The 24,369-nt window shown below is 36.0% G+C and overlaps 2 protein-coding genes across 3 annotated transcripts; one reads left to right on the top strand and one right to left on the bottom strand.

Moving 5' to 3' along the window:
- Positions 1–286: 286 nt before the first annotated feature.
- On the top strand, positions 287–23,986 carry LOC128550098 (choline/ethanolamine kinase-like). 2 transcript variants are annotated; one of them, XR_008368057.1, is made up of 11 exons: positions 287–452; positions 11,927–12,522; positions 14,083–14,305; positions 14,719–14,852; positions 15,598–15,708; positions 16,744–16,802; positions 17,272–17,356; positions 18,119–18,227; positions 18,656–18,823; positions 19,514–19,782; positions 23,839–23,986. XR_008368057.1 is itself a non-coding variant. In XM_053528256.1 (10 exons), exons 2-10 carry the CDS (start codon positions 12,236–12,238, stop codon positions 19,577–19,579), a joined length of 1,242 nt encoding a protein of 413 aa, XP_053384231.1. In that variant the 5' UTR covers positions 287–452; positions 11,927–12,235; the 3' UTR covers positions 19,580–22,586. The 2 variants fall into 2 exon arrangements, 1 of the variants encoding a protein (XP_053384231.1); XM_053528256.1 differs by lacking the exon at positions 23,839–23,986 and having other exon boundaries at positions 19,514–22,586.
- On the bottom strand, positions 6,133–8,310 carry LOC128550015 (uncharacterized). Its single transcript, XM_053527851.1, has one exon. It carries the CDS (start codon positions 8,308–8,310, stop codon positions 6,133–6,135), a length of 2,178 nt encoding a protein of 725 aa, XP_053383826.1.
- Positions 23,987–24,369: the final 383 nt, after the last annotated feature.

The raw sequence follows: 24,369 nt of genomic DNA, 5'->3' as shown, positions 1-24,369 counted from the left end.
AAAATAAAAAAATTCTTTTTGCTCTGTTGGTATAATTAGGAAAATCGCTTTTTGAAACATAAGCAAACCATCAAGGGACTATAATTGAGGATGAATGTTTAAAGGACTTATTTTCCAACCTATTTCGCAAGACACTGCGTATATTAATGATCTTTGTACATTTGACTTTTGTTCTTAAATTTTACAGTCATATTTCCTGTACAAAGTTTATATAATAAGGATTGAAAGTAAAAGTCAAGTACCGTGTCTGAATAAGCTAAGAGTTTAATAGGTTTATACTTACTGGTTCAATAGTGCATAGAAACCAAGGATTGGATGTGTATAAAAAAATCACCAGTCTAGACTGACGCAAATGTAGAGAAGTTGTACCTATGATTAAATTAGTTTATTTGATACTTGTGAATTTGAATCATGACGGATTTTTAAAAAGTTATTAAAATAAGTTATTCAAGGTTAGTTGTTTAAGAAATAATATATCTCATCCAGTGATTTGTCGTTGAATAAATCATTGTTTGGAGTTCAGATGCAAAGGAATTATATCACGAGGGCGCAGCCCGAGTGATATAATAATACGCATCTAAACGACGAACAATGATTTATTCAAGAGCAAATCACTAAATGAGATATATTATTTCAATTCTAACACGTAACCAAGGATTTTTAGCTCGACTATTCAAAGAATAGTCTAGCTATTCTACTCACCCTGGCGTCGGCGTTGGCGTCACACCTTGGTTAAGTTTTTGCATGCAAGTACATACAGCCATCAATTAAAGGCATATAGCTTTGAAACTTATTTCTTCTTTTTCTAGGTCAATTACCAACCTCTCTGGGTCAAGTCCCATAACTCTGACATGTATTTTGAGCAAATTATACCCCCTTTTGGACTTAGAAAATTTTGGTTAAAGTTTTACATGCAAGTTACTATCTCCAAAACTAAGGCAGATATTGATTTGAAACTTCATATGTGTCTTTGGGGTTATAAAACTAGTTGATAGCAGCAAGTCCCATAACTCTGACTTTCATTTTGGCCAAATTATGCCCCCTTTTGGACTTAGAAAATTCTGGTTAAAGTTTTGCATGCAAGTACATACAGCTATTTCTAAAAGGCATATAGATTTGAAACTTATTTTTTCTTTTTCTGGATCAATTACCAACCTCACTGGGTCAAGACCCATAACTCTGACATGTATTTTGAGCAAATTATGCCCCCTTTTAGACTTAGAAAATTTTGGTTAAAGTTTTACATGCAAGTTACTATCTCCAAAACTAATGCAGATATTGATTTGAAACTTCACATGTGTCTTCGGGGTTATAAAACTAGTTGATAGCAGCTAGTCCCATAACTCTGACCTTCATTTTGGCCAAATTATACCCCCTTTTAGACTTAGAAAATTCTGGTTAAAGTTTTGCGTGCAAGTACATACAGCTATTTCTAAAAGGCATATAGATTTGAAACTTATTTTTTCTTTTTCTAGATCAATTACCAACCTCACTGGGTCAAGTCCCATAACTCTGACATGTTTTTTGAGTAAATTATGCCCCCTTTTAGACTTAGAAAATTTTGGTTAAAGTTTTACATGCAAGTTATTATCTACAAAACTAATGGAGATATTGATTTGAAACTTCACATGTGTCTTCGGGGTTATAAAACTAGTTGATAGCAGCAAGTCCCATAACTCTGACCTTCATTTTGGCGAAATTATGCTCCCTTTTGGACTTAGCAAATTCTTGTTAAAGTTTTGCGTGCAAGTACATACAGCTATTACTAAAAGGCATATAGATTTGAAACTTATTTTTTCTTTTTCTAGATCAATTACCTACCTCACTGGGTCAAGTCCAATAACTCTGACATGTATTTTGGCCAAATTATGCCCCCTTTTAGACTCAGAAAATCCTGGTTAAAGTTTTACATGCAAGTAACTATCTCCAAAACTACTACAGATATTAAATTGAAACTTCACATGTGTCTTCCGGGTTATAAAACTAGTTGATAGCACCAAGTTCCATAACTCTGACATGTATTTTGGGCAAATTATGCCCCCTTTTGGACTTAGAAAATCCTGGTTAAAGTTTTGCGTGCAAGTACATACAGCTATTACCAAAAGGCATATAGCTTTGAAACTTATTTATTCTTTTTCTAGGTCAATAACCAACTTCACTGGGTCAAGTTCCATAACTCTTAACATGTATTTTGAGCAAATTATGCCCCCTTTTGGACTTAGAAAATTCTGGTTAAAGTTTTACATGCAAGTTACTATCCCCAAAACTAATGCAGATATTGAATTGAAACTTAACATGTTTCTTCTGGGTTATAAAACTAGTTGATAGCATCAAGTCCCATTACTCTGATATGTATTTTGGTCAAATTATGTCCCCTTTCGAACTTAAAACTCTTTTGATATTTAACATTTTGGGTAATAATTTCCTGCTTCTGTGACAATATTTCGAATACTTGAGCTTGGCTGTCTTACGGACAGCTCTTGTTAAGTACATCCTTGACGACATTCATTAAATATTTGCCGTTTTCAATCGATTTCTTTTCCGTATATTAAGGGTCAAGGTCACAGTGACCCTGAATAGTTAAACGGTTTCCGGATGATAACTCAATAACACTTGGGCTTAGGATCATGAAAGTTGATAGGGAGGTTGATCATGACCAGCAGATGACCCCTATTGATTTTGAGGTCAGTATGTTAAAGATCAAGGTCACAGTGACCGTGAACACTTAAACGGTTTCCGGATTGTAACTAAAGAACGCTTGGGCCTAGGGTCATGAAAGTTTATAGGGAGGTTGGTCATGACCAGCAGATGACCCCTATTGATTTTGAGGTCAGTACGTCAAAGGTCAAGGACACAGTGACCAGGAACAGGAAAATGGTTTCCGGGCAATAACTCAAGAATGCTTGAGCCTAGTGTCAGGAAAATTGATAATGAGGTTGGTCATGACCAGCAGATGACCCCTATTGATTTTGAGGTCAAAGGTCAAGGTCACATTGACCAGGAATAGTTAAACGGTTTCTGATCTTTTTGTCCCAAACTACAGGGCCTAGGGCTTTGATATTTGGTATGTAGCAAAATCTAGTGGTCCTCTACCAAGATTGTTCAGATTATTTCCCTGGGGTCAAATATGGCCCCACCCCGGGGGTCACATGGTTTATATAGAATTGTATAGAAAAGACTTTGAAAAAGCCTCTTGTCCAAAACCACAGGGCCTAGGGCTTTGATATTTTGTATATGACATCATCTAGTGGTCCTCTACTAAGATTATTCAAATTATTCCCCTAGGGTCAAATATGGCCCCGCCCTGGGGTTCACATGGTTTATATAGACTTGTATAGGGAAAAACTTTGAAAATCTTCTTGACCAAACCACAAAGACTAGGCTTTTGATATTTGTAATGTAGCATCATCTAGTGGTTCTCTACAAAGTTTGTTCAAATTACCCCTCTAGGGTCAAATATGGCCCCGCCCCGGGGGTCACATGATTCATAAAGACTTGTATAGGCAAAAAACTAATAATCTTTATGTCCATAACCTACATCATTCAAATTTGGACCACATGTATAGTTTTGAGTGGCAAGATGAAGCTTGACATGAGTTGACCTTGATCTTGACCTAGTGACCTACTTTCACATTTCTGTAGCTACAGCCTTCAAATTTGGACCACATGCATAGGTTTGTGTACCGAAACAAACTTTGACCTTGTTATTGACCTAGTGACCTACTTTCACATTTTTGAAGCTACAGACTTCAGATTTGTACCACTTGCTTAGTTTTGTGTTCCGAAATAAAATACGACCTTGATTTTGACCTAGTGACCTTTTTTTCACATTTTCAAGCTACAGCCTTCAAATTTGAACCACAAGCATAGTTTTGTGTACCAAAATGAACTTCGATCTTGAGATTGACCTAGTGACCTACTTTCACATTTCTGAAGGTACAGGCTTCAAATTTGAACCACGCACACAGTTCTGTGTTTCGAAATAAAATTTGACCTTGATTTTGACCTAGTGACCTACTTTCACATTTCTCAAGCTACAGCCTTCGAATTTGAACCACATGCATAATTTTGTGTACTGAAATGAACTTTGATCTTGAGATTGACCTAGTGACCTACTTTCACATTTCTAAAGGTACAGGCTTCAAATTTGGACCACATGCATAGTGTTGTGTACCGAAATAAAATTTGACCTTGATTTTGACCTAGTGACCTACTTTCACATTTTTCAAAATACAGCCTTCAAATTTGAACCCCATGCATTGTTTGTGTACCGAAATGAACTTTGATCTTGAGATTGACATAGTGACCTACTTTCACATTTCTGAAGCTACAGCTTCAAATTTTGACCGCATGCATATTTTTGTGTTCTGAATTGAAATTTGACGTTGAATTTACCTATTACCTACTTTCGCATTTCTCAAGCTACAGCCTCCAAATTTGAAGCACATGCATAGTTCTGTCTACTGAAATGAACTTTGACCTTGAAATTGATCTAGTGACCAACTTTCACATTTCTCAAGTCACAGCTTTCAAATTTGGACCACATGCACAGTGTTTTGTACCGAATGAAATTTGACCTTGACCTAGTCTTGAAATTTGGAACCTTCACAAATAGCTCAGTGGTGGGCGCCAAGATCACTCTGTGATATCTTGTTAGGTTAATAGATTTAAGGTCAAGGTCAGATTGAACCAGAATGATAGAACTTTTGTTTACAGTGAGCATATAATTTCTGTTCCTTGTGCAGTTACTGAATGCACCAAGGGAGGCATTTCGTGTTCTACAAGCTCTTGTATAGGGAAAAAGTTTGAAAAACCTCTTGTCCAAACCACAAAGCCTAGAGCTTTGATATTTGTAATGTAGCATCATCTAGTGGTTCTCTACCAAGTTTATTCAAATTATCCCCCTAGGGACAAATATGATCCCGCCCCGGGGGTCACATGATTCATACAGACTTATATAGGGAAAAACTTTTAAAATCTTCTTGTCCATAACCTACAACATTCAAATTTGGACCACATGTATAGTTTTGAGTGGCAAGATGAACCTTGCCATGAGTTGACCTTGATCTTGACCTAGTGACCTACTTTCACATTTCTGTAGCTACAGCCTTCAAATTTGGACCACATGCATAGATTTGTGTACCGAAACAAACTTTGACCTTGACATTGACCTAGTGACCTACTTCCACATTTTTGAAGGTACAGGCTTCAGATTTAGACCACATGCATAGTTATGTGTTCCAAAATGAAATTTGACCTTGATCTTGACCTAGTGACCTACTTTTACATTTCTCAAGCTACAGCCTTCAAATTTTGACCACTTGCATAGTTTTGTCTACCGAAATGAACTTTGACCTTGAGATTGACCTAGTGACCTACTTTCACATTTCTGAAGCAACATGCTTCAAATTTAGACCACTTGGATAGTTTTGTGTTCTGAATTGAAATTTGACCTTTATTTTTACCTAGTACCTACTTCCACATTTCTCAAGCTACAGTCTTTAAATTTGAAGCATTTGCATAGTCTTGTGTACCGAAATGAACTTTGACCTTGAAATTGATCTAGTGACCTACTTTCACTTTTCTCAAGCTACAGCTTTCAAATTTGGACCACATGCACAGTTTTGTGTACTGAAATGAACTTTGACCTTGATTTTGACCTTGAGCTAGTCTTGAAATTTGGAACATTCAAAAATGGCCCAATGGTGGGCGCCAAGATCACTCTGTGATCTCTTGTTGAATTTTAAAAACAATTTTATAATATCACTTTTAATGGTAAAATGAACTTTCTGTTTAAAATTCTAAAACATAACAAGTCTGAAAAATTCGTAATTATACATTTTTACAGAGGCGTTGCTTTATTTCATATGCGAAATTTTTACAATGATGTATGATACGAGTTTCTGCCCTTCGTTACTAGTACGCCATTTACATAACGATTATTTTTTCATGTATCGCTTGTTCAGGGTAAAAGTAAGACCGCAGCAGATTTTGGCAAATTTGGTCTGATAGCGCTATCGTCATTTCAATTCCGTGGTTATTCGTCAAAACCAAACATTCTTACGTTAGTTAGTTAGTAACTAGCGTTCGACTATATATTATAGAATATGCGTGAAAATTGCCTAGGAGCATTCAGTCGTCATCAAATAAGTCGTCATCTTCCTGTATGTTAAATTTGTACTTTTCAATATGTGTCTTCTTTTGAGAGTTTTCAATGACATAAAAATCGCCACTTTTTCTATTGAAACACGCTATGTTTGGATTTTGCGTTTCTATGGCAACATTCCTGAGGATTTTTCCAGTATTTGGTGAAATCTGAAACAGTTTTCCAAAACTTTCGCTCCCAGAACAAACACCAATGGCACCCTCTTTGTCCAGATCGAGATATTTGACCGTGTCTTCTAAATTGTACTCGAAGATCACTTCACCTTTTGTGCTAAAAGAATACAGCTTGTCTGGTTTAGACGAAACTATGTAGATTCTTTTCCTTTTAAAATCTACTACCATATGCCCAACCACAAGTTGCGTAGACCAGAAGTCATTTTCTCGTACACGTAAACTGACGCTGTAGTAAAACACCTTTTTCATGACCCCGTCATGTGTCAAGGTCGCGAAATAGTTCCCCGTGCTTAATGCGAAAGAAGTTTTATTGTATTTTGTAATGACTGTATCCCTTATGTCGCATTTAACCGTATGGTCAAGTACAAAAGCCATAGGTTTCTTCTTTCTTTTCGGTGTGTAAAGATAAAATTCTATGAATCCACCGTTTGGGAACGTGATAGCCACATTGTTGCTGTCTATACAGATGATATTCGTCGGATCCCGTTTCAAATCCTGTGTATAGATTTCCTCAAGCTTGTCTGTAGTTACGAGCGAAAACGAACTGGAGAACCAGGTCCTATTTTTCACCTCGAATATTAAGGCGAGTTTCTTATCCATATATGTAGCAGCAATACACGTTTTCATGATATTTGCATCACTGTTCTTCAGATCTCCAGATTTTATTAGTTCCGGTTTCATATCTGCAACCGGGTCTTCCTTTCTTGCGAACAATAGTGGCGGCAGTTCGGCAAGATCTGGTTTAACGCTTTCAACACGTACTTCAGCTAATTTTTCCGTTGCGTTGACGATCGTGTCCAGTACATCTTCGACTTTCAGTTGAATAGAACTACACAGCAATGATTCTTTTTCAGACTTGACCATGTCGTCATACTCTTGTAGTTGAGTTTTAATCTTCTGAAATGTCAGAAAGAGTTGGTGGTTTGAGCCATGTTCTATCACCGTATCTAATGAAGCATTTGAACCTTCTATAGCTACAAGAAGTTGTTTACATTTGAACGCTTTGTCCGAGTTCTTTTTCCCATACTCCTCTTGGAAGACTTTAATGTTTTCCTCAGTTTCATCTTCTAAGTATTTGAACAATCTGAGAACTTTTGCTTTCATTGACTGGATTCTTCGAGGGATTTCTTCCGTCTCTCGTTTAATACCGTAATTATTAGCTCTGATTGCTTCTACCATGTCGTTTAACGCTTTCTGAAGTCCTTTCATGTTATCGCGGAGTTTGTCTGTCCGATCATCGTGTCTGAGCTGCGTTCCTAAATCGTCGAATTCGTTTATAATGTCACAAGCTTTGTGACTTGCCATTGCGCAGCTGCTACAGAGAATGACGTCATGGTCAGCGCAGAAAAATCGGATATCCTCGTTTTGATGGACCAAGCAAATGTTATGTTTGTCAAGAGAATTAGATATTTGTGAGCTGCTGGTTACCTTTTCAATGGTTACGATTTTATGGCGAGTCAGCATTTTGATTTTGGAGTGGTTATCTACACACTCGCCGCACTGAAAATCTTCGCAGTCATGGCAGTATGCTGTGGCCTCTGTTGCCACTTCCCTTTCTGCACATGAGCCACAACTCTGTGTGAAGTTAACATTCCTTTTCCGCCTAGACTCCGCTCTGCTACTGTCACGAGGGGTTACTCCATCCAGGTGAGGCAGAATGAAATGATTCAGCGGCAAGTCTTTAACCATAGCGTGAGGATATTTTAAAACATCGGGCGGCAGAGTGAGGTGACCGCAGACCGGACACTCGATTTTATCCAGCCTTCCGTCTTTAATGGAGGCTTTGCAGTCAGTGAGATAAAACTCGAGACAAGGTTCGCAGAAAGTATGCAAACATGCTAAAGCCCTTGGGGTCTCGAACGTGTCCAGGCATATTGGACATTTCAGGGTGTCTTCAGTGCCAAGGCGCTGTATTTCTTCCCGACTGCTTTGTCGCCGCCGGCCACCCATACCTCTGGTAGGCCGAAGCATTTTCTGAGTACAAATAATCCAATATTGCTCAAAACTTTCGGTTGACAAACTGACAATGTTCTCAGCTTCCTTTTATCAGTTAAAACTATATACGGTGTATCGTTTTAATTGCTCGAAACATACTGTTTGTTAAAATAATCCATATGTCCTTAGTGTTTTTATAATATGTTTTACACTTTTTTTTTATAAACTAGCGAGTGAATATTATGAATTTTACGGTAGCGCGATTTTAAATTGAAAATGTGATACGGGTAGTCGACCTTTTTATTGTTAAATGGTATTGTTTTAAGTTTCTATTATGAAAAATCATAAAGCAAAACTATAAAGTCAGAAGTGTAAGTTATACATGTAGTCATTAGGTAGAGAACACATTTATTTATGGTCTGAATTTCGACCTGATAAGACTGACATATTCGGTCACAAAAAATTCCACGGGCTTCTGCAGAAGTGAATACACAAAAAAAACTTGTACTATCCCTACATCAAAGTGTAGGTAAAACGACGGTATTAAACGGTTGCCTATACATATTCTCTCCTTATTACCTGAAGTCCTATACCGTGACACATGCACTCAAACTTCTTGCGGACTTTGCAGTTATATAATTATTATATTTGTTTCTTCCAAGTGAAGGAGAGCAAAAGAATAATACCTAAACATGATTGAAAATAAAAGATATGGACACGTGTTTTGTCTGTATTTAGTTTCAGCCTTGCGTTGTTTGAGTTTTCCTTCTATTTCTATGTGACCGCATCACACAAATATTCTGGACGTATAAAAAGTATTTATTTTTTATAATCTTTGTATTGTGTGAATGTGTGAGCAACTGAGGACTACAGTACTGTTTTAACAAGCAGCAATGGAATCTAGAATAATTATGAACTTTATATTCACATTTGAAATATTCCGAATCACTCGCTCTGTCTTTTGTATCAGTTTTTAGCTCACCTGAGCATAAAGTGCTCAGGGTGACCTATTGTGATTGCTCACCATCCGTCCGTCGTCCGTCTGTCCACACTTTTTTTTAAACAACATCTCCTAAACCACCAGGCAGATTTTGATGGAACTTCACAGGGATGTTCCTTGGATTGAATTCCATACAGAACTCCGGAAGGAAAAACTTTAAAAATCTTCTTGTCCAAAACCATAGGGCCTAGGGCTTTTATATTTGGTTTGTAGCATCATCTAGTGGTCCTCTACCAAGTCTGTTCAAATTATCCCCCTTGGGTCAAATATGGCCCCGCCCTGGGGTTCACATGGTTTACATAGACTTATATAGGGAAAACTTTGAAAAACTTCTTGTCAAAAACCACAAGTCCTAGGGCTTTGATATTTGGTATGTAGCATCATCTAGTGGTCCTCTACCAAGTGTGTTCAAATTATCTCCCTTGAATCAAATATGGCCCCGCCCTGGGGTTCACATGGTTTACAAAGACTTATATAGGGAAAACTTTGAAAATCTTCTTGGCGAAACCCACAAGTCCTAGGGCTTTGATATTTGGTATGTAGCATCATCTAGTGGTCCTCTACCAAAATTGTTCAAATTATCCCCCTGGTTAAAATGGCCCAGCCCCGGAGGGGTCACATGGTTCATATAGTCTTCTTGTTCAAAACCACCGGGCCTAGGGCTTTGTTATTTGGTATGTAGCATCATCTAATGGCCCTCTACCAAGCTTGTTCAAATTATCCCCCTGGGGTCAAATATGGACCCGCCCTGGGGGTCACATGGTTTATATAGACCTTTTATAGGGAAAAACTCTGAAAATCTTCTTGTCCAAAACCACAGGACTTAGGGCTTTGATATTTGATATGTAGCATCATCTAGTGGTCCTCTACCAAGACGGTTAAAGTTATCCTCCCAGGTTCAAATATGGTCCCGCCCTGGGGGTCACATGGTTTATATAGACTTATATAGGGAAAAACTTTGAAAATCTTCTTGTCCAAAACCACAGGGCCTAGGGCTTTGATATTTGTTATGTAGCATCATCTAATGGTCCTCTACCAAGTTTGTGCAAATTATCTCCCTAGGATCAAATACGGCCCCGCCCTGTGGTTCACATGGTTTATATGGACTTATATAGGGAAAAACTCTGAAAAACTTTGTGTTTAAAATCAAAGGGCCTAGGGCTTTGATATTTGGTATATAGCATCATCTAGTGGCCCTCTACCGAGATCATTCAAATTATCACCCTGGGGTCAAATATGGCCCCGCCCCGGGAAGCACATAATTTAAGTAGACTTGTACAGGGAAAACCTTTAAAAATATTATTGTCTTAAACCATGAGCCCGAGAGTTTAGATATTTAGTATGTGTTATGCTCTAGTGGTTCTCAACCAAGATTTTTCAAATCATGACCATAATCAATATAGGCCACGCCCGGGTGGTCCCTTGTTTTATATAGACTTATTTGTTCTTGAAGCAGTGGCAAAGAAATTTGGACCAAGCATAATGTTTGATACAGATTTCAATATTCATCTTGAATTGTCATAATCATGACCTACTGACCTACTTTATTGTTTTTGAAGGTACAGCATAGAAATTTAGACCATGTTTATAACTTTGAAACTGATCATCTTTAATATTCTTAGCTCTGAACTACTGACCTACTTTCTTGTTTTTGAAGCTACATCAAAGAAATTTGGACCACCAGTTTAATTTTTAAACAGATTTTAGTAGTTATCTTGAATAATCTTTACCATGACCTACTCACCTAGTTTATGTTAGTGAAGCTTAAGCAAAGAAACTTCTTTAAGCAAGAAACTAAACTCAGGTGAGCGATATAGGGCCATCATTGCCCTCTTGTTCTATATGCACCCACTCTCGCGCATACCTAAAATTCTACTCGTAATGCAATACGCATAAATAAAATTCCGTGCGCTTTGATTGGTAACAGCATGGCGAGACGGCGTTTTGACTGGTTAACAGTATAAAGTGGCGCCATATTCTAGGTTTTAGTCGAAGTTAATACTGACCCTAACCCTGAAATATCACTCAATAAGCACTGGCTATCAGTCCTTTCAGGGCTTTGATTAATAAATGCTTTTCAGAAAATTATTCAATTATTAGAGAGAAATATAGGTAATTTCAATGTGAAAATATCAAATAATAAAATGTACTTTAAAAACATGAAATAAAAAAGTACATGAACGATCTCATATATTTTACTCGTGAACTTTATACCTGGTGTTCACTAGAAATGAAAGATAGTTTGATCTTACAGATTTTTGTATATAATTAAGAACGTCAAAATCCCAGATATATTTGATAAACAAGCGGAACGATTTCTGCTTATAGGATTTCTGCATAATTACATCAATAATGATGATAATAATAATAATGTCAATTAAGTTATTGTTTGCATTAATGCTATTTGTGGTACACCATCTGGACAGGGTCAATCATTTGAGTGGCCCTGATCTGGAGCAACCCAATATTGATATCATCTTACCAGTATAGTGTTGGGTATATCGTAAAGCTTATACCACTAACCGATGTATACAATCGTATATGAGGGATTTCCGCATCATAATTATGTTGATCTATCAATAACACCTTAAACAAAGTAATTGTTTGCAATATAATACAAGTGACTACTTGTGCTTAGCTTTTTATCCTCAGTGTAGTGTATAAAACTACGCACTGCAGCTTATACCGCTGACCGACATTATTGCGCAAGACAGCATGAGGGTTTCCGCATCGTGTGTTGATCAATCAATAACACGGTAAACATGTTGGCAATATAACTGGTAAAAACCGGAATCCAGGAAACTGAACTGTAACACAATGACTGTTATTTATAAATATCATGTGACTATTTTAAAGAGGATTTGTCATTCGTATATGAGGAAAGAGGGAACTTTGTTACATAGATAAATAGTGCATCTTACAGACGACAGACACTTTACTGAAGATAAATAAAGATAAAAAATGTTTGCTACACGCCGCTGGAAGTTTATCTCAATACTGTTAGTCAAATTTGATAAAATAATGGTGATACAAAAACGTTATCTTGTGTCCCACAAATTATTATCAGACGTCAGTAAAATTCTAAAACGTCTGCTGTTTGTGAAACCTAGAAGTGTGAAAACAACACTAATGGAAGCGGATTCTATTTCCATAGAAACACAGAGACTCGGCTTTAATATGTGCCGAGATTCGATCGGTGGTGTGTGGTCTGAAATTAGCGAAGATGAGTTCCAGATCAGCAAGTTAAGGTATGTTGCACTTTTCTGTTTAATAGTAAATGATATGACACGCATTAAAGTTTGTTGAGCTCTGTCTATAGCCCTAGAATTGACGCCAACTGTATTGTTTTACTACACGAGAAAACAGTGCTGCAGTGTAAATCAGCGAGTATAAATCCCGCACGATAACTCAAACGATAACACGTTGGATAATTATGATTTTTCTTCCTTAAAACAAATATTTTTGTAAAACATTACAGTATGCACTTAACTTCTATTATTGACAACCTTTTTTTTGAGTTCAGCGATGCATGAGAACCATAACAATCAAGCGGTAATATAAACATGCTGTCGTGTAAATTACCGTGCGGAAGTAGTATAATGTTAGTGCAAATAATAGGACGTTTCGGGACAGCGTGATAACTCTAGAGGGATGACAACCTTAAAGTATCAAATCATAAAAAAAGTCATCCCGATAAGCCAAATGAGTAAGGCTAGTATAATGCGTGCCCATCAGAACCATACTTAAGTTTCAGTTTGTAAGTCGTTTGGAGGTAAGCAAAAATGGAATTCATCGCTAGCTCCGCTCGTGTATTATGTCTTACGCGAGTCTGCAAGTGGCGTGATCTCGTTCAAGTCTGGTGATCAATGAGTCGACGTTACACGTGTAACTTGCTATTTATATTGCATGACAATATGCTCTTTGTTCCACATTCGTATTATACAATTCTTGATGAATTTGTGTACGGCTTGTATGATCAAGTCCAACATTAGGACAATTAAATTTGTCCTTGTATAAATCGCCGGTCTATAGTTTGTGCTTTATGACCGGTCTGTATTCAATATTGGTTGGATATTATTACAGGACTCCTTATTTGAATCGCATATCCTTAATTTGTGCTACTGGCCGGTCTATAGTTCTACTCGGGTATCAAAAATTGAAATTTCGAATGTTGCCAATCAATCGTCAAACCAAGGCTGCAAGTCATACAGAAAGTGTATATTAATACATGACTCCTTATATAAATAGCCGGTCCATAGTTTTTACAAATGACCGGTATGTATTTAGGTTTGTTGTACCAAACATAAAAAAGAGAAAAACTACTTTGAAACTTCCAGATGTCATGCAATGAAACACCACGGTCAGTAGAAACGTTTTAGCCTCGGTTCTTCTGGCACATTCATTAATTGCATATTGATACTACCATATTCATCGAAGATGGGGTATTTATCTTTATCTTCCACACGAAAGCTATATATTAAACTGACAACGGTAGACGTCACAATTTTGACCCAGGCTTAAAGAAACTTAAAATGCTTGTTTTTACAAAATCTCGAACAATGTCGAGACTGGATTATACGGCGTCGGATATAGATCACTATGTCAAATTATGGCCCATAAGTAAAATCTTGCTAACTTCTCTTAGAGGCAACATTTTCTAACTGATCGTTGTAACAGGTGTGTCTTTGTGAAATTTAGATCCACTTAAAACCATGGTTGCCTTATGTCACAAATTAGGCCGCTAACTTAAAGCATTACATTCAACATGTTGTATTGTAGAAATTGCAATTTCATTTTTTTTGTTTCAGTGGTGGTCTAACAAACTATCTGTACATTTGTTCACTTCCGTCCAATGTTCGGGTACCAGACAACCAACCTCAAAGTGTACTGCTGCGCGTGTATGGTGACATCGCAACGTCCAGCAATTTTGTCGTGCAGAACTCCGTGGTATTTGCACTCATGTCAGAAAAGAAACTTGGACCAAAACTGCACGGAATGAATCCCAAGGCGCGGATTGAAGAACTTGTTCCGGTAAGAAACTCTTAATCAAGTTAAGCATTTTCAGAATTATATTGAATCCGTCTGGATTTAGACTTTTTTTAGGCCTCTACGAGTTTTGAATAATTTTAACCCAAACAATTTTATGTGTGTGCTTGTCGCATTTATATTGGAATCATGTGAATAGCGAATTATTGAATTTCTAGGAAACTAACTTGCCATGTATCAGTAGACGACCTTAGCAGTATCGGTTTGTGTAGAATATATAATGCATGTTTGATTTCCTAGTATGTTTATATAGAATCAGACTTTTCTGAGCAGGATTTTAGCTAAAGCAGTCATTTTTCAGTCCTGTTCCTCTCCCAATAGATCGCCCTGTAGAGTTTTGTTATTATTTTGGACAACGTAAACAAGCACACTGTACTTGTAATTACTCTTTTTTTCAGGCGAGTAGTTTATCAACAACAGATTTGCACAATCCGACCTTGTCCCGGATGATCGCCGAGAAACTGGCATTATTTCATAATTTAGACATGCCACTATGTAAGGAGCCACGCTTCCTAAATGACACAATGGATAAGTATGCATCCATTTACATTCAATATCTCTCATTTTCGACGATTTAAAGTCCATTCTCGATGTTATAGATACAATATATTCCTTTTTCGACATTTTAAGGATCGTTCCTGATAATTTTACAATTTGTTACACATGCATTATCTCCATTTTTTGACACCCACCCCTCCATGAATATAGAATTTACACGTATATGGCAATTTTAAGTGTCATTCCAAATAATTTTATCACTATTGTTATAAATCATACGCATTATTTTGACTATCTGAAATGTCAAAACACATGAATTTGTCAAGTTGTAACGTCAACTTGTTATATAAATTATGCGCTAAATTAAAATGGTCACTTCATCATTTTTATACTTAATAATGTTTTCATTGTAAATTTGAAACCATTTGTATATAAAGAGTTATTTTCACACTTAATTCATTTTTTCTTTTTTCTTGCATTTTTTTTTCTTTCTTCCTTTTTACAACGACACAATTTAAGTCATATGGCAAGTTTTCCAGCTTTGATGGTGGGGTAATACCCCTGGTGCCCATCCGGGCATTATTTCATCTTGGGCGGACACCTTAGTAGCAACACAGACCTTCTTTAAGCCAGGTGGATGCCTTCCTCACGTGAAGAATTTAACATCCCAATCTAGGTTTTGAACTCGCACCAGTGAAGGACACGTGATTCGAGGTTAGCGGCCTTAACCATCCGGCCACGGAAGCCTCCAAATTAATTCTTGAATGATCGTATTTCAGGTGGTTGATAGAAGTTAAAGAAATATTAAGCAGGACTCATTCTGACCAGGACGAACATTACATGCGTGTGTTTAGGGACTACAGTTTAGAAGAGGAACTGCAAACTTTAAAGTGAGAACAGCTGTGATTATCATAATACGTCCAATTCATTAAATTAGCTTAAACTACTCATAAGAATATGTCCTTATTGTATGGTTTTGCGGTTGAAAACTACTGCAGGGAAGAAAATTTACATTTGTTTCACTTAATAGTTTCCTTTAAACACGTGTATGTGGAAGCATTTAAATCACGTATTTTCCTTTTTGTAGTCCAGTTTATTTAACTCTGTATAATCATGCTGATTGAACTGCAATAGGCCTACACTACGTCTTTTTTTAATTATGGAAAATTTTCAGTCAAATGAAAGAAAATTTAAAAACATGTATAAGATAAGAATATCTAAAAACATGTATATAATAGATATGCATTAAATTGTATGCTAAAGCATTTTATAAACTACTTAGTATTATATTTCGTGACATAAACTATACAGAAAATGCACTGATATATAACCGATACATACGGCATAACTGTAATTGGATTCAGTGTTGTTATATTTCTAGTCTGTCGGGTTCAGTAGTTCATTAAATCTTCATGTATAATAGAATTCCGCTTCAGCCAGTGCTAGTGGGCTTGAGAGGTGTTACACATTCCACCTCTCATGAACGGACTTAGTCAAACCGAGTCTGCTATTATTTTTTGGTGCTTTCAGTATTTCCAAAGGATCTTATAGATTTTATAAATTTACAACTGAATTTCTTATTTTCATGATTACTACCAACTTCAAACGAAGTGCTTATGGTGTGCTTTTAGGATCGCTAGGTGTCCATCGTCCCTCTGTTTTTAAAAACATTCCGATCGAAATATTAACCACAGACACTTTTAAATAAGACCAGCTACCAGTCTCCATTCAAAGTTTCCATGTAACAGAGTCCGACACAAGACGTTTGTTCCAGTACAAACCTACCTAGAAAATTAATATGTAGACAAGTATAATGATGGTGTTGTGTTAAACACCCTGCTGTAATGGAATTTGAAATAAGGCACATTTAATGTCGTCAAATCACGAGTTTTGCTCTTTTAACAAGAGAAGATATCTTATTTCAGAGAAATCCTGTCAAGAGTGGAATCTCCTATAGTATTCTCACATAATGATCTCCAGGAAGGTATAATTAATATCTATTTTGTTTTCTGTTAATGGTTGCTCACACTTAAACTAGCTCCTAGACTATGATATATTATCTTTTAAATATTTATTTGTAAAATTGTGAATGTAGCAAGTCTATATCTTATGTCAAATATCATATAATCAGTTCTCTGTGAAAATCTCTAAAACAGACTGGCATTTGTCACTATTACATAAAATAAAAGGAAAAATACAAAAGTTGAAATTTTGTGACAAATTATTATCAGTCTAGTGGCCAGTCTACGTCACTCTGGACACTTGTACATGCCTTTTGGTACCACTGTAAAGCAGATATGTCCGCTCACAAACATACCGACGTTTTAAATAGAAGGAATGGTGTGATACTGTATAAAGGCTTTAGTCAAGTTATATGTTACATGTGTATATATCCTTTGTGGACCACTTGTACTTGTGTGCTAGATAAAGGAAAATGTTTTTCTTTCATTTAGGAAACATTCTTTACAATGAAAAGTGTCCGGACTTAAGAAAACGTATGACTGTGATAGACTGGGAATATTGTAGTTATAATTACAGGTAGGTGGTGACGCTAGTTACTTCCCTTACATTTGTGACATGATTATGGGGCATCGTATGGATTTAGTGGGGAAAAATAACTTCATACTGGCCATTCTTTTAAAATATTTCTATTAATTGTTGTATTTTAAAAGTGTCACCAGAGCAGGGTTCAAAGCAATAGGAAGAAACCCTCACCATTATGTTCGTTACTATTTTCACATTTATCATTAGCAAATTTTATACTGGCGGGGAGGTAAGTCCTTTGGAAATCAAAAATATATGACTATAAGATTGCATTATAAGGCCAAGTAGTTTACCAAACTTCTAAAATGGATAGACATTTTGATAGAAGTAAATGCCTGATCAATAGATTAGTCACCCTTTTGGTGTTATATGAATAGGACTGTAGGCATTACACTACTGGTTAAACATATCGTCACCTTAATTCCAGAAGCGTATAAGTTCATTTTTGACAAAATAGAGTTTTTGGTATCGTTGGATCCGTCTCCAAAAGCTCTACAACACACACTAACTTATATGCGTGTAGCTGTAACATGAAGAGAGTAAATCGCTGTGCCACAAACGTCTAACTCACCCATTTTATGTTCCAGTCAGATCTTTAAACGTGTTTTTCTCAAAACGAAAAAGATGAAGTTATTTTCTTCTGGAATTAAGGTGACGATATATACAGAAGAAATACCTCCATGTTTTAACTGCAAGTTTGTCATGACGCTACCTGAAAGATTATTGTCGTGTATACAGTCGTACTTTTCTTTTCAGAGGTTATGACTTCGGGAATCACTTTATGGAATGGTGCTATAATTACAACGTACCAGAATATCCTTACTACAGATACACCGCACAATATTATCCCACAAGGGACCAACAGGTAAGTACAAAGGTCTCAAAAGTTCACGTTCCTTTTGTGACTACATTGTATAGAGGAGTGAAGGTACAATTATCAAATAATTAGAAAAAGTCAGTGTGTTGGAAGTACATAGACAAAAACAATGCATCTGTTTCTATCCTATGTTGGGATATCATTTTACCAAAATGAACAAAAAATATTAGATTCTAAAATATTATATCCTTATGGAAATGAGATAAAAGCAAAAAGTTATAACAGTTTATTTTGTGGAAAAAACGCTTCAAGAACACATTCTTGTCAGGGAGGTCGAGGTTTTAAGAGAGGTAGAGATACGGTGTTTGTTAAAATTGTGCGATACTTACTAGTACCCTGTTCTAAATTTTTACCTGTAATATTGCAAGTTTCAAATTTTAACCCGTTTCATGTGTAAAATGTCCTTGAATTTTCAGTATGAGTTTTTCAAAGCCTACTTACAAGCATCACACTGTGATATCGACGACAGTATACTAGAGAAAATGTACATAGAAGCTAACACATATGCGCTGGCATCCCATTTTCTGTGGGGCCTGTGGTCAATCCTACAGAATGAAATGTCAAATATACAGTTTGGATTCTTGGTAAGAATGATTTGAATTAAACAAAACTGCTTACTATATAATCAAATTTCGCAAGTTAAGCTGAAACAGATGGAATATTGGTGAGATATGTGGGGAAATATATTGAATTGGTCGTCTCTGTGTTTTATAAAAGTTTTTTTCCGGACTATTTCTCTCATATAGGATTTGATCCAACATTCTAACAAGGAGTATAGATTTGCTTATTGTTAACATTTCTTTCTTGAAGGATTTTCTTTGAATGGAGCAATGATCTCTTACATGTTATTATTGGAGAGAATCACGGTAAAAGGATGCTTTAGTACTAAATCAACAAACAACTATGTACTGCCTACAGGACCAAAACATGGTCAATCAAACCTTATCCAAAAATAACCTTTAAGAGGTCTTTAGTTGTTAAACTTAATACAGTGATTTCATATGTTTCATCAGTTGATGGCCCATAATATTTTAGGGGATCACAAGTGAAAGTCACAGTGATCTTGAAACTAAAAATGATTTTGCACCATTTGGCATAAAGCTAAATATACTATTTCATTTTGTTTAAGGGAGTTTAACAGGAAAAGAATTATAGTATAAAATAATTTCATTTCCAGTTCACTGGCATAGTATTTACAATTTTAACAGTGCTGTACATATTAAGTCTCAAGATAAAGTACATGCATTTTGCTATGTTTTTCTATCTCTTTTCAGGAATACGCTGAGAGTAGATTGAGCGGGTATTTTGAAATGAAAAGAAAGTTGCCATACTTGACATAAAATGACTTGGATCTGTTACTGTGATATGAATATCAACTGTTGATAACAACAGAATGTTTATATATCTGTACTTTACACTGCCAAATTGATGTTTATTTTTGTAAATACATGTACTTTGCGATCTCCCCATATTAGTTTCCGCTAGCATATGACAAGTACTTCCGATGTTCAATACAGTCATCATGTATGTACAGTATTTATAGGTTATTAGCTTTATATCGGGAAATATGCACGAGTTCTTCAGCAGAAATATTGCGCGACTTTAGGAAATATTCTTCCGCTGAAGAACGAGTGCATATTTCCCGATGCAAAAATAATAACCTTTTTATTACATACGCATCTACACTTATAAATATGATGTAAATATCATAAACATGTTCAATAGTCTGAATAGGATTGACAATACTGAACTAAATAGAAAAAAATAGTGCAACAACACACACTGAATTACGTCACGCACCCGATATGAAATTCAGGCGTCAGTGTATGGGAAAATATTGACGTTTCCGGTACCAGTGTAACTTAACGGGGAATAGAAACGAGTATGTAATAAGTATGTATACATGGCGTAATAAATAATGGGATTGGGTCCTTGTTGTGTTCATTTGTTATGCTTTTGTTGGTTTTATAGTGTATATGTATATATAGCCAGATGATTTGTTTGAGGAATAAATGACATATCTCTTATGGGTGCAAATGAGATTTTGGATATATATTTCTACATGATGTAATACGTTGGTTATTTGATGTTTTTTCTGCTGTTGTTTTATTGTTATTGTATAAACGTTTATCCAGGTGAATTGATATTTTGACAGTGTATTTTAATTAGAATCAAAATGGGAGCGGATTTTTAAATATATATATTCAGATTTTACGAATACAATGTAATTGTATAAATAGAAGTCTGTTTTGCTGGCTTTTCATACTGTATTGACTGAACGTACCATGGTTTTTCAAATTTTGCCATTTATTGACATATTCAGATATCTTGCAAATGCAAATGTAAAACTAGAAGTTATACGAAATCAGAAGAAATAGTCCGTTTTATAGCTCACCTGTCACAAAGTGACAAGGTGAGCTTTTGTGATCGCGCAGCGTCCGTCGTCTGTCCGTCCGCCCGTGCGTGCGTAAACTTTTGCTTGTGACCACTCTAGAGGTCACATTTTTCATGGGGTCTTTATGAAAATTGGTCAGAATGTTCATCTTGATGATATATAGGTCAAGTTCGAAACTGGGTCACGTGCGGTCAAAAACTAGGTCAGTAGGTCTAAAAATAGAAAAAAACTGTGACCTCTCTAGAGGCCATATATTTCAAAGATCTTCATGAAAATTGGTCAGAATATTCACCTTGATGATATCTAGGTCAAGTTCGAAAGTGGGTCACGTGCCTTCAAAAACTAGGTCAGTAGGTCAGATAATAGAAAAACCTTGTGACCTCTCGAAAGGCCATATTTTTCATGGGATCTGTATGAAAGTTGGTCTGAATGTTCATCTTGATGATATCTAGGTCAAGTTTGAAACTGGGTCATGTGCGGTCAAAAACTAGGTCAGTAGGTCTAAAAATAGAAAAACCTTGTGACCTCTCTAGAGGCCTTACTTGTGAATGAATCTTCATAAAAATTGGTCAGAATGTTCATCTTGATGATATCTAGATCAGGTTTGAAAATGGGTCACGTGCCGTCAAAAAGTAGGTCAGTAGGTCAAATAATGAAAAAACGTTTTGACCTCTCTAGAGGCCATATTTTTCATGGGAACTGTATGAAAGTTGGTTTGAAAGTTTATCTTGATGATATATAGGTCAAGTTCAAAACTGGGTCAACTGCGATCAAAAACTAGGTCAGTAGGTCTTAAAATAGGAAAACCTTGTGACCTCTCTAGAGGCCATACCCTTGAATGGATCTTCATGAAAATTGGTCAGAATGTTCATCTTGATGATATCTAGGTCAAATTTGAAACTGGGTCACGTGCCATCAAAAACTAGGTCAGTAGGTCAAATAATAAAAAAACATTGTGACCTCTCTAGAGGCCATACTTTTCATGGGATCTGTATGAAAGTTGGTCTGAATGTTCATCTTGATGATATCTAGGTCTAAAATTAGAAAAATCTTTTGACCTCTCTAGAGGCCATATTTTTCAATGGATCTTCATGAAAATTGGTCTGAATGTTCACCTTGATGATATCTAGGTCAGTTTCGAAACTGGGTCACGTGCTTCAAAACCTAGGCCAGTAGGTATAAAAATAGAAAAACCTTGTGACCTCTCTAGGGGCCATAATTTTCATGAGATCTTCATGAAAATTAGTGAGAATGTTCACCTTGATGATATCTAGGTCAAGTTCAAAACAGGGTCACGTACCATCGAAAACTAGGTCAAATAATAGAAAAACCTTGTGACCTCTCTAGAGGCCATATTTTTCAATGGATCTTCATGAAAATTGGTCAGAATTTTTATCTTAATGATATCTAGGTCAAGTGCAAAACTGGGTCACATGAACTCTAAAACTTGGTCACTATGTCAAATAATAGAAAAAACGACGTCATACTCAAAACTTGGTCATGTGGGAACAGGTGAGCGATTCAGGACCATCATGGTCCTCTTGTTTTAATACTGTCACATTAAAAGTTGGGTGGGGGCGGGGCGGTATTTACAAAATTTTATAAGAAGTGATAACACATACACATGTATTTAACTATATGATGGGTCTTTTTGATGCTTTAATAAATCGCTAAGAAAATGTACGAAAACTGTAAAATGCCATAAAATGTCGCTTAATGTGACGGACCACTTTTAAAGATTTTTTTGTGCAAAAGGCGTTCTATCGCATTCCAATATTTGCCTTGTTTTTCTGTGTGTGATTATTTCAGTGATTTCCAGTTGTGTTGTATTCTATATTGTATATAGTAATAAGATGATAAGTTTATGGTGTTCATTTTATGTACTGAATTTATTACTTTTATTTTTAATGATAAAAATGTTCAACTGAATAAAGCTGTGATTTAAATAAGAATTTTGCGTTTTATAGTATTTTATGACATAATGATTCTTTTACAAGATATGTAAGTCACATATAAAGGTAAACTGTACAATGTTAGCTCACGTGTCAGTTGAACTAAGACTCACGGCTCAAGTTTGTCTTCGTGTCGCCTCGTATTCTAAGCACATGTCGACCAGGAACCATTAGAGGACTGAAACATGTATTATTTTCAATCGATGTCTTGCGTTACCTTAAGAATAAGTAAGTCAATCCATCTCAGCATTTAGCTTCCTTTCCCAATCTCTCATTCATTTATCTACCATTCCACTTGTAAATTTACCGAACGTTCTATTCCTTGAAACACCGCTAGACCGGTACAGGCGCTCATTATACACGTAACAAATACTGGAACTCTCATGCTGAACACATACTGCCTTTTCACTTTACCTCATTTACAAACGAAAATGAGAAAAAAAATGAAAATTAAATTTCATACGCATGTGAAACAAAAGAAGGAAAGAACACTATCCATTTTTAACCCTTACACTGCTAAATTTCTATAATGAACCTGTCCACGCACAGGCCTCTACAGAATATCGTACAACAACAACAAAAAAAAAAAGAAAATTTTAGGTATTTGGAAATTAATGCTATATTTCTTAAGAAACATTTGAAACTTAATTACTGACAGACTATATGTTATCGAAACACATGAGAATTAGTTGTTTTTACTAATGTTTACATTGAAAATTGAAAAGCGTTTGCAACGCTTTACTGGAGGTAAACTGCCTTAATCATGCTTAATACATATTCCTCCATAGTGGTAAATACAGCGGAATAGATTTCATTGCCGCGGTGGCCCGGGTTCGATTCCCCGACTCGGACATCTTTTTTTCTTGATTCGGCATTTTAAGATAGTTTAGAAACAGAGCTGATGATATGACTAAACTTCAATTTTAAAGAAAGATCATATAAATCCAAAGTCTGGAGGTCAGTGCCTTTAAATGGGGTGCTTACCAAAACGATACTGGCTGTTGATGGCGAACAGTGCAGATTTGATCAGACGGATGTCGCAGACAGAATTAAGAATATAAAACTACAGAAATTACGTAAACGAGCCTTTTAGAATTGGCCATCAACACCTGTCATCGAAGCATACACGGCCAAAAGGAGGAAATATTTTGTTGTAGTGAGTCATGTGCATATAAGTTACAGTTCTTGTAATCTGCACTTTTCAAGAATGTTCTCCATCTTTGTATGCAGCTTTTCTTCAGAACATTAACAGGTTATTAGCTTTGTATCGGGAAATATACACGAGTTCTTCAGCGGAAATATTGCGCGACTTTAGGAGCGCAATATTCTTCCGCTGAAGAACGAGTGCATATTTCCCGATGCAAAGATAATAACCTTTTTATTACATACGCACGTACACGTATAAATATTGCGTAAATATCATAAATATATTCAATAGCCTGAATAAGATTGACAATACTGAACTAAATAGAAAAAAATAGTGCAACAACACACACTGAATTACGTCACGCACCCGCGTCAGTATATAGAAAAATATTGACGTTTTCGGTACCAGTGTAACTTAACGGGGAATAGAAACGAGTATGTAATAAAAAGAGTTGTGTTTCAAACAAGTAATTTTAATAAAGGGCGGTAATTCAAAGAGTTATGATTCTTGTACACTGTACTCTTCAATGTGCCGTGTTTAACAAAATCGCTGCAATAGACCGTTCAACGATGTTATGAGTAAATCAAACAGAGGAAAATAATTAAAAAGAACTAAGTAAGCATTCCTTAGTTGTCC

This window comes from Mercenaria mercenaria, chromosome 17 (genome assembly GCF_021730395.1).
Source record: "Mercenaria mercenaria strain notata chromosome 17, MADL_Memer_1, whole genome shotgun sequence".
NCBI lineage: Eukaryota > Metazoa > Mollusca > Bivalvia > Venerida > Veneridae > Mercenaria > Mercenaria mercenaria.
Note: the sequence above shows the minus strand (reverse complement) of the source record. Positions and strands in the feature narration are given on the sequence as shown.